Raw genomic sequence first — 11,983 nt, forward strand, 5'->3', positions numbered from 1 at the left:
GAGCTGCCCAGCCGCAGACAGAAACGAGAAGAGCCAAGGAACGGTAATAAAATCGACCGATATTACCACATGGAATCTTACAAGTTTCTTCGTTGAGACGAAGAATTTTCTATTTAGGAAAATTTCAATTTAAAGCGAACCACGAAACGGGGGTTGGAAGAATGATTTCGATGCTCGAACTTTAAAGAGAGAGGCGGTACAAAGAGTTTCTTCGACAATGGAAGGAAAATTTTCGAGTCAGTGTAATTTCTTTGTTAGCGGAGAAGGAAAAGAGAATTGGTCGGGTAAGACAGATCAGAAACGAGAGGGAAAAGCGGAGAAACGGAGCAGTCTTCGGTGTGTGCAGGGCATGCGAGAGACAGTCTCGTTAGTTTCTCGTCAAAACAAATCGCGACGGCTTAAAATCCGGCCTGCTGCTGCCTCTCTTTTCCTTCGCCCTTTAAAAATGAGAAATTCCAGCGGCAACCGAGTGACACGAGACTTTCACGGGAATAAAATTCAAACGAGATGCAACACAGCCTCCCTCTTTCTTTAAAATAGAGAAACTGGGTGTCTCGCGTTGAAATTTTGATAAAAAATGGAAAATTCGAAATCTAATATATTACAAAAGAAAATGTTGGAAAGAGGCGAAAGCTTTATCCCTCGAAAGCAGTTTCTCGGTTTTCCATCAAAGTTTTGATAAAAAACATTGAGAAGAGTGAAGCATAGTGTCCCTCGGAATTTCAGTAGAAAAAACACGAAACTGGCCGAAGAATGAATATGCTACGTCAAGGAATTTTGGTAAAAATGAGGTAGAAATAGGAGAGCGAAGGAAGTACTTATCCAAGTGGAATTTTGATGAAAAAATAACGGAGAAAATAGAATCGATGTTGATGAAAGTGAAAAGTAAAGAATAGAAAATTTTGACTTTCAAGACGCGAATTAATCAAAAATTCTGATTAAAAAATAAATAAAACCAATAGCTCCTTCGAGTGGAATGTTCTTGAAAGGATAATGAAGGCAAAGAACCATCGATGAAAATGGAAAAGTCGACTTTTCGTTGAAATTTTCAAAGAAAACGAACGACTCTTTTCATCTGGAAATTTTGATGGAAGAAAATGAACTCACACGGGAAAGCACTCGGTTCGCGTATAGAAATTGAACGATAAAATAAGAACACATGAAATTTTAATAAACCTAGAAAGGATAAAGAAATGGGTCAAAGGTTTTTGTCTTGCAGCGTGGTAACCAAAGAATTCTCATAAAAAAGGGTGAAACGCTTTGTGTACAGTTTACAGTGTAACGTTCCAGTGTCCTGGAAAATTATGCACTGAAAATAGTTCTCTGTTCCCTTTTGAATCACCAGAAGGATCCTGTTATCCTGTGCAACGAATAGGGATCGTTTTACAGAGGCGAGAACTCTTTGTACCTGGATCGAGGCTGTCCAATAATAACTTTAACCAGGTTCGAAAGTTTTGCGAAAAGAATTCGCCAATGAGGGCAGCAAACTTGCGCAAATATATAGGTTAAATGGAACAAATACATATTTCACCTTTTTTACATCATTAATTTTTCGTTATTAAATCTTCATCACGATTTCTAAGTTCCATGAAAAAGTTTCGAATTATTATTTTCAGAGGGAAGCAATATCGAGTGGATTTTCTATTGGAAGAAATTTATTTTTAGGTATTTTGAACGATTGGAACAGCTGCGATACGTTGAAAACGTTTCCTCGGGATGGAGAAAGTTTTCAAAGTGGATTTTCAATCGGTTGTGCATCGTTTTCTGTGATTTCATTTTGATGGGAAATAAAACGTTCAAATATCAGAGAATCATTATTTTCTTTAAAAATTTATCAAACGATTAAGTACTTCGGATAAATGGACAATGAAGAACTTCTTCGTTCCCTTGAATTTGCATTTCACGGGAAACAAACGAATGAACAAATAAACGAGGTCCCTGTGTCGTATACGCGACTTGGAACGAATTCTAGGATAAATCCAGGACACTACAGTGATCCTTGCGTTACGTAGCAAACGTAGTTGGGTCACCATCTAGTCAGGATTACCGTTTTAATCCTTAATTTCAGCCGGCCAGTGAGGCGACATTTGCACCGAGAGAATTAGAATCAAACGAGTACTTTCATGGAAACTCGTTTATGTTCGCAATTTCAGTTGGAACGAGTTAATATGTTCAAAGACGAAGGACGCGCCATGTGCGTATTGCAGATAAACTGAATTATTATTAATTGCTCTTCGAACGAAGGAACGTTCAGCAGACGGTGATTTAAGATAGTTTGAAGTAATACGCGAGACAGGCCTCCAGCGAGTCTTCCTGTTCCTCCTTACCTAATTTCCCATTATGCAAATGTTCACGGTGCTCGCGATATCGTGCCGGAATTAATTAACCCTCGCGAACCAGCTCTGACTTTGTCTTCGACAGAACAGCTATCGAGCTCGTTTAGCGTTGATAAAGTAATAATCTTAGCTGTGGAAGAGGAAAGGAGCCGAGAGATTTTGTTTGCAATTTAATCTACCGTGGTTCGAGTGCGAGAGAACTTCGTCGAGAAACTGAGTGGTGGAAAAAAATGGCGAAATATTGAAGAATTAAACTACACGTTACGTTCCTCAGTTATTAATGATTGCAATAATTATTTGAACAGCCTGTGTAACTGGTCGGAAACGCGTACGATTTCAACCCCTATGAACTCTCGAACAAACCCTGAAAATTTCCAACAGGAATAGAACTGGAAATCGTGCGAACGGAAGTAATATACCCGTATGGGTATCGCACAGCGCAGATCCCCGATTAAACAAGGAACCTTCGAAGCAAACAATTTTGAGACAAACGAAAGCCTTTCTCCAAGAGCCTTTAGGCGTTCATTGAGAAGAAAACCTCTCTGTCCCCCGTGATTCGCATCGTTTCGAAAGCTCGTTCAAGGTGGGTAACCATGTTTGGCTCGAAGCCGCCTTCCTCTCGCGCGACACCCACGCGTTTCGAGCGCGTTCAGACGAAGATGTCCGAGATAGGTGCGGCCACGTGCGTGTGACTAGGAGGTTTCTCTGGTTTTCTTCTTTTACACTGGAAATTAGAAACGAGGAATAGAAAATGGCGAGGATGAGAGCCACGATATCCTATGGATACTTATTATTCCGAGAAATAATTATCCGTTGATTGAACGGGGAAAGGTTGGTCGGAATGGGTAAAAGGGAAACGAAGAATCTCGCTGTGGCATTATCGGTGTTGAAAGGGAATCGTGTCGCCTTCTAACGAGGAATTTCCCGCTATATTATGGTCGTATAAACTTGAAGGTATTCCCGGTGCGGCGATCGGCGTGCTCCGTATACGAAATAAAAGCGAAAAGCCGGGAAAGCGGCCGCGAAGATGTGGAAGAGGAGGAAAAGGAGATTGAACGAGACGCGAGTAGAAGCCGGGAAGAAGCTCATCGAAACGTTCTGTCGAGCATGACACGCGTATCGATTCATCGATACCTTCTCTCGAGCCGTGGCAAAAGTTAACGAGAGAAAGAAGGCCTTCGTCTAAAGCTGGCCCGGAAAGAATTTTCCTTCAAAGAGCTCGGAACGTTTTCAACGGGAAACTTGTAAGAAAATTCAGATACCATTTCGCGATAGTTCGGATGGGAAAAAGAAATAAGTAGTCGAACGACTTTGACCCACTTTAGTTTATCATTCTCGTTCGAAGACACCAAAGTCGCAAATCTTTTTATCAAGAAAAAAGTAACACTGAAATGGCTACTCGATTGCCCGTAAATAGTAAAATGTTCTAAAAATACAGGATAATTCTCGTGGAAGTAAGGAAGCAGCGAGAAGACGCATAGTTTTGAGAAAAGGAAGCAAAGAGAGGTAGGACGGGGGAAAAAGTACGACGAGAAAAGTTGTCGCCCGCGGGACAAGCCTAGCAAGATGGATGAAAGCTTTTTTTCAAGCCTGAGGGATTCGGTGCGAAAACTAGAAAGCAACTAGCCAATTTCGATGGGGATGTTCACGCCCTTTCCCTGATACAACGTCCACGACTAAACTAGAAACTGGGTTAGCAAAACTAAACAAAACCAGAAAATTGCTCTTTTCTATTAACCTTTTCTATTTCCTTTCATTCGAAGAGAATAATAATTATTGTTAAATGTAACGAAGATAATGTCGTTCAAAGTATAAGGATCGTTCGAAATTGATCTTTGTACACCAGCGAATCTATCGTCCGGTTGCATTAAAATTTTTGTTATCTATAAACATTGATAAAAGCTTCGTCAACAAATGCTTCGATAAGATACCATTACTTGACGTGCACATTTTTTAAAGCACCAATACAAGTTTTGCCAACGAGAACGTTTCTCCTACAAATTGGAATTTGGTATTATATCGAAAAAACGTTTCATTTTTAATAAACGTTCGACTCTCCATTTGAATAAAACACAATCGAACGGATGAAGGTAATTGAAACGCGAATTTTAGAGCAATAATATGCGTTTGACGTTTTATCGAAACGTTTCCAGCTCGAATCGAAATCACGGCTCGGTTAGATGGCATAAATTATCCGCGCGATTAACTACGTATTTACTCGCCGGCAATTAACAAACAAGCACATTAACGAAGTGAACGCGGAGACACGAGTGCAAACATCGGCCTTAAAACATTCATTCTCCTCTAATTTTATACCCCACCGATATTCGAACGAGTTCAATTTTTTCATCAAAATACAGGGCGCGTCACGGAAAGCAGACAGTTTTTAAAATAAATATTTCTCAGTTAATTTCTAGCGTAATTTTAATTTATCGTCACGAAATGATACATTATTACATGCCATTTTAGGCTATTTATGTATGAAAAATTATGTCACTTAAATGGTGATCATTTTGGTGAATGCAACTTTGCACGCCTCATTTCAAAATTCGGTGACGTTCCTTGGCCTCCTCGGTCACCTGACCTTTCAATGTGTGATTTTTTTCTATGGGGCTATCTTCATAAACGAAGAACTGTTGAAGAGAGTAGTAGCGAACTTCCGGGAGCGACTGCAAAGTTGAATTCACCAAAATGGTCACCATTTAAGTGACATAATTTTTCATACATAAATAGCCTAAAATGGCATGTAATAATGTATCATTTCGTGACAATAAATTAAAATTACGCTAGAAATGAACTGAGAGATATTTATTTTAAAAACGTCTGCTTTCCGTGACGCACCCTGTATAACACTTCAAATATCCAACAAATTCTAATAAACATTATGATACTTCAGTGTTTGAAGTACCTATACACACACACGGTGTATAATCCATAGCATAGTACAGAAAACTCCATTCAATCAATAGAATCGCTCCCCTAGTCAGCAACAAACCCTCTCGACGCAAAAACAGTTCAGCATCTTGACCGAAACAATCCCCGGAGCCCTCTCGAAACCGACCACTTCCTCTCGACTCTTGGAGCCGGAATTTTTGATCGACCGATTTCTTGGCGGAGTCAGCCTTATGAATTATTCTTCGAGCAACAAACGGCTCGGTCCAACTTCTCTTGATCGATGATCAGCCACGTAATTAGAGCATTGTGAAAGGGGTGGAGGGTGAAACGTGACGGCAAGAAGTCTCTTGTACCTTCCCAGGAGCTATTGTCCTTGGTACTGTACAGGTATTCCACGTGGATGCGCAGCAATCGTTCAGACTGCTTCCATCCTTCCGAGGATCCGGAAAGATGAGAAATTCACCGCGTGACTCGCGTGTTCGTTGTCGGAAAACAGCCTGTGGCAAGGCGAGGACCTTCGGGGACAAGGATCAACGTGGCTCGTTAAAGCCTGCGAAAGCCACATGGCATCGTTTGTACAACGGTACCATACCCTCTAGCCTCGGAACAATCACACAGTCGTCCCTCGGCGATGTCAGACCAGGCTATAAACCCCTGTTGGTTTTTGTCTAGGGTGCGGGTGAAACGGAGGGTCAAAGTTTTCGGAACGCGTTCAAACCTACAGTCGCTTCAGTTAGCGGATTGAGAAAATGGCGAGGTACCGAATAGCGGAGTGTTTGAGAAAAAGTCTGGGTAGAAATTCCTTCGGATAAGTTTCCGAATGGCCCTACCAAAATTGAGAACTCAGGTTCGGTATATAACCTAAATTGACAACCAGAAACCGATTAAAATTGGTTTCATAGCTGGATGTCTTACCGTTTTTGAGATATCGTGGTAAGAAATTTTTGTACAATTTTGGGACTACGTATGCGCTATTCGATACTGCGCATACACAGAACCTAACCTAATCTAACCTAACCTTACCACGATATCTCGAAAACGGTAAGACATCCAGCTCTGAAACCAACTTTAATCGGTTTCCTGTAGTCAATTTATGTTATATACCGAACCTGAGTTCTCAATTTTGGTGGGGCCATTCGGAAACACAGCCATTCCTTCTCTGAATCTACAATTTCTACTATCCGTATCGTTAAATTCTAACGCGTTGCCTAATAGCTACTCGAATCTCGTATAAATAGATAGGAGTAGCTGTACGAAATCGTCGGATCGGTTTGTTTACAGTGTCGGTCGTTGCCTGAAGACTGGTTTATTTCGAGCTAGGAGGCGACAACGGGACATCGCCGCTTGGAATTCAGAATGGAACACATTAGAAACACGATTGGGACGTAGTTTAACCTCCATTGATGCTATGTCATTCAAAATTCCGAATAGTGCTGGTGTTTACAGGGATCGTTCGCGTTACGCTAGTGGCATTCCAGCTTTCACGGTGCTCGTTCCGCGAGCGATTTGCATTCTAATTTCCAAACATTAGATCGGAGCTACTCTTTGATCCATTAATTGGTGGAAAAATGAATTTTCAAGCTTTTCATCACATGTTTCTCTTTGAAAATTCTAACTTATACTTTGTGCTTAAAGTAGAAGAATGTAAAAATGCTCGAGGACTGTTATTCAGCAAGAAAAGCGTTTTTCATGCGATTGAAGAAATTCCAATTTTTCAACCCTCGAAAGAATCTTTATTCTCCCCAAAAGACGTCCTCGACTTCGATTTTGCTTTAACCTTAAGACTGACCCAGTAAAAAGTCTTTTTCCTTGACCTCGTTCGATTCTTTTAATCTTTGCCTTACACGAACAGTATTTGTTGGATTGAAACGATAAACATAACTAACGTTTCACTGTCGAATCGATATTAAAACGACAAGAGAGTAATTTCATGTACTCGTACAAGGATTTCTTTGCTTTCGTGCAAAGGTGAACGTACCTACAGCTTTTTTTCGTAGCATTTTCACAACTCTAAAGCATTTCGACCACCTACGTGCACATATCAAAGAATGAAAGTACGTTGCCCCAATCTGACCTAAGCTGGCACGAGCAAGTCGTCGTAAAAGGCCATTAACGTCGCTCGTTTAATATTCGTCGAGGTGAATTGGTGCCATTTCGACGCCAAACCAGAGGACTATGCATTGCTATTACCATTCACGCAAGGTCACGCGAATCCTTGCAATTTGTATTCCTAGAATGGGATATAAAAATGGAAATTGCAAAAACTTAACCGGAGAAAGATTAGGAAAAATAAAAGAATCTGTTTGCATCTATCGAAACAACGATAAGTACATGTAAAAATTTCTTCCATTTATCGTTTGAAAAGTTTCAATAATCTTGCTTGCTTTCCTTCCGTGGCTCTCTTTTTTATTCAAGAAAGTACGGCTCTTTATTCCTCGAGCAGCGGAAAAAGAAGTTTCTTTAACCGAAAGCGATTCAGGAACAACTTCTCTCATTAATCTCATTTAATTTTGCACCACCGTTCGCTTTGAAACCAACTCGGAAGACATTTAGTTTCACTGGTAGGCGATAAAACTTGCGCCACTTTTTCGAATATACTATTTCTACGTGATCGAACACGAATCGATATGTCAATTTTTCTTCATACGTATAAATTTTTCTTTATTTTTCTATTTGAAACGAAATAGCAAACGTTTTACAGATATTCAAAGTACCCTTTCAAAATAAACACATGACTTTGCATTAAAAATCAATTAATTAATATTGCTATCGCACGATGATTCAATTCATTTATTACAGAATATAATATTGATTGAGTAAAAGTCGAGTCCGATTCGATTTCACAATTCCACTCGTTTTATTGGAATTTCTCGTTAATTAATTCCTTCTCGTGGGACGACGATTGAGCAAGCAATACTATATTTGTCTCTTTATTACAAACACAAACTCGAAAAGAATCTTAAGTCGACACATGAATCGTACTGCGTTCGATCATTCTTTCCCAGGATTTTTTAATTAAAACCTAACGCAACATTTAAGATTTGTAATTTAGCATTGTTTCGTAGTAGCAGCGTATGCATGAAACAGGATATTTCAAGGAAAGACCTGATCAAATATGCGCGCGTAATCAATTTGACCAGTACTTACAATTTTAAATGAAATTCAAGTCACTTTGGATAGCGAATAATAGAAGCTCGAGATACTTCAAAAACAGTAACCGAATAAATACATTACTGCATTAAATGTAATAATTATTTAAAATAAAGAAAATCGCTTTTTTCAATATTATATTCGTGTTCAATGACCTGTACTCCAATTCGGAAAATCGTCTATGTACAATTCATTGTTTCTATTATAAACAAGTACACAACATAGGTTCATAGGTAAAAAAAATAATGAGAAAAATTGCATATTTATATTCATCCTACCATCGCGTAGTTTACCTTTCATCCCAGTGCTACTCTTTAAGTAATAATATGCGTAACGCAACATAAACAAAAGTGGCCGTTTAATTCAGGCAAATTGCGCGACGATCCCAAACAACGGGACAAAGGTAAAAGGGTCGAGAAACTTTCTCTCTGTTACGGCCAACCCGTTCGTTGTTTGCACGCAATAATTAACTAAAATTAAATTCAATTAATTTCCCGCGAGTCGCGTTTCCGTTTTGCTATAAATCAACCGACGCGCGACGCCATTAATATTTCCATTGACGGCCGCGTTCATTGCATCCTCGAGAACCGTTATTTCGCGCTGTGAACGAAAAAAAAAAACATCTACCACGACTTGGTCGATAAATTTTCACCGAAATAGGAATGTGTGAAACGAGTACGAAAGGTATTCATCGGATTTTGGCAGTTTTCGACCGTCGATAAATATTTTATCGAGAATCATTTGATTCCCTATGTGCAACGACGCCACTACGGTCACGCGAATCGTAATCTGAAGGTTTTACGAGGGAGTTACAATACTCCAGTGTGACAAGGTATCAAATTACTTATTACGATCACGTAACATTTCTGTTTTTGTGTTCTTATGCTCTGGTATGCTGAATTGGAATGAACGTAAACAGCAATCCAATGATTATACAACATGTATCACAATAAAAAGAATAAGGAGTCGGGTAACGTCCTACGGTCGCCTGAATGTAACGTAAGAATTTTTATCGTAACGTCCTACTCCGAAACGAGACGCCTTACGTTCCCAGGATAGGATACGAATACGAAATAACAGATTTGTGGCACGCACCGTATAGACGTATAATTTTCTGTGATTCATCGTATTATGCAATTATGGACGGTAAAAATTCACGGTAAGGTACGAACCTTCCGAGAATCCATTTCGAGGAAACGATTAGGGTTAAATCGCCTTCGAGTTTCGAACGTGCGTGCCTTATCTTATTTCGTGTGTCATACAATGAGTAAACAAATTCATGCAATTCGCAATGAACCGTAAACAAGCGACAAGAAATGGTATCGGTACAGATTGTTTAGGAGCTAAACACGTACGCGGTCTGAAAGATACGTGCAAGAACGCGTTGCATCGTTGTTGGTATATGTTACGATATTTCATCACGAGAATTTCATAAGGCGGTTCGAAGAAACGTCTGGTGAACAACAGACGATCTAGCACCGCGTTCAAATTTTGAACGTACGCGTTCGACAACTTTGCACACGACATATTATCGTGATGAAACTTGCTAAACGAGCAAGTGACGCTACGCTAAAGGTGATCGAATGATCGTCGAAGGAGTGACAGAAGAGAAAGAAAGACTGAAAAAGCAATCGTACTCACCTCGGTAGCGGCGTTGCATCCCGCGAGAATGACGGCCGTGCTGATCAGAATCCAGTATATCCTCGGTTGCATCTTTCCTATGTTTATTCCTGGGCCCGTTCAAGAGCCCCTCGGGTAATCACCGCGTTGCCTCTAGAAAACCAAACGAAAAAAATACGCGTACCGTCCCAGCCAGGAACAAACCACCAAAAAATCCACCGGAGCAACAACGCGACACACCACACTGATCGATGAACCGCGAGACACTGAGGGCGCAACGATCGGCCGCTTCCATCGCCGAGCTGACGCCATCTTGGATGATCGCATACACGCCCTGGCGGCCACCGGGAGAAGAAAGTTTAAGTGATCATGCTACGCGAGTCGAACAAGTCCACTGATTTTTTGCGGAAAATTAAGTTTTTTATTTATGAAAGTTAATTACAGTATAACTTCAGTCATACATACGCGATAGTGCGCGATTAAAATCGTTTTTTAGTCAAATCAATGCAATTTTGAAAATTTCTTGGTAATTTGAGTGTAACGCTGTGGGTCTCGTAGTCAGATTCGGAATCCTGCTTTGGTTGAAGATTTAAATCACGGCACTTACACGTATGTTAAGAATTACTAAACCAAAGCTTAAATTTATCTTTTTATCAAATTATTTCATGAACTAATATAATAATCATACCCATTTGTTGCATTTATAGTGCCTACTGAAGCCGCCAGAAAGTTGAACAAAATGGCGCCATTATAGAGAAAGTGGCGCGAAAATGGTATTCGAAGAGGACGCCGATATAGTGAGTTGTTTACTTAAGAATGCTTGTTTACATAAATACTATTTGCAATCGTAACATATTAAAGTTCTAGTAAACATTAATTTTTAATTTATTATACAATCACTTTTCAATATTATAATATAGCAATATAATTTGCAATAAAAAGTTCCATGCAAAAGGACAGTTTCGTATTTGTTAAGTATTGTTGACCTTTAATCAAAATCATTCTGTATATTTAAAAAATAATACGTTTATATATATCGGGATTATTTTTTATCGCTAGCCGATACATTCTTTTCAAGATCTTTTAAAAATCGCAAATTTTCGTCTATGTTACGGTTGTGTTCCTCAATTTTATCACGCATCGTTATAACCTCATCCTGCATGCATTTTACCTCCTCCTGTAGTTTTTGCTTTAGCATGTCCAATAATTCTTTATCCTGTAAAACATAAATGACTGTTATGTTTTGACAAATTTTTCGATTTCTTATAACGTTACCTGTTTGTAATAATATTCGGCTTCGAAAGCAATATCGTTGTTCGATACATTATTTTTATTTGAATCGCTATATTTTCTTTTAAGATACTTGGAACTAAAGAAAATGTAACAAAGTTTTATATTAATTATTTTGAAATAGTGAGCATAACCCAAAAGGTGCAAAACTAATAGCAGTTGTTACTTAATTATTCGAATATAATACTTACCTGCTAGTCTCACATGATAAAGTACGTAAAATATAACGAAACATTATTTCTAACAATTTATAGAAATTTATATGAATAAAAAAAAATCGTTCAAAAGGTTGAACTTAAAAATTTTGCAGCTTTCTGTCACGAACAGTGAAACATTTGAACACGAATACCATCGAAAAATAATCGAATGAATTACGTTTTATTTTTAATATTTCACCTGAGATGCATGAATAAGCATTGCTGTTTTAAGTACATGAAAATAAACAGCTTACGGTTTTTATTCAATACATTTTTTTATATTTATATTTATGTATAATATTTTGCATCTAAAAAAAAGTATAGATATGAAGTTCTAGTATTACTATCCATAGTATTTAATAGCTTCATTATTAAAAAGAACAACTTCCTACTTAGAAAAGTAGGAATTTTACAGCAGGGAAATAGTATTAGTGTTTGTCCATGTCTGAAATTCTTAGTTTGTGACGGTTTATAGCTTCTTGATGGCGCTTGATT

At 38.7% G+C, this 11,983-nt stretch overlaps 2 protein-coding genes across 2 annotated transcripts in view; both read right to left on the minus strand.

Annotated features, from left to right (window-relative positions):
• Sdc (Syndecan) overlaps positions 1-10,262 on the minus strand; it is a 66,605-nt gene extending 56,343 nt beyond the window's left edge. Inside the window, exon 1 of the mRNA XM_034323684.2 lies at positions 10,023-10,262. Coding sequence (XP_034179575.1) covers positions 10,023-10,094 — 72 coding nt within the window. The 5' untranslated portion in view covers positions 10,095-10,262. The remainder of the gene's footprint in view (positions 1-10,022) is intronic.
• A 635-nt stretch (positions 10,263-10,897) lies between these two features.
• LOC143305809 (uncharacterized) lies at positions 10,898-11,920 on the minus strand. The gene is made up of 3 exons (XM_076690863.1): positions 11,483-11,920; positions 11,277-11,370; positions 10,898-11,217 (listed from the first exon to the last, which is right to left on the minus strand). Exons 1-3 carry the CDS (start codon positions 11,524-11,526, stop codon positions 11,044-11,046), a joined length of 312 nt encoding a protein of 103 aa, XP_076546978.1. The 5' UTR covers positions 11,527-11,920; the 3' UTR covers positions 10,898-11,043.
• Positions 11,921-11,983: the final 63 nt, after the last annotated feature.

This window comes from Osmia lignaria, chromosome 11 (genome assembly GCF_051020975.1).
Source record: "Osmia lignaria lignaria isolate PbOS001 chromosome 11, iyOsmLign1, whole genome shotgun sequence".
NCBI lineage: Eukaryota > Metazoa > Arthropoda > Insecta > Hymenoptera > Megachilidae > Osmia > Osmia lignaria.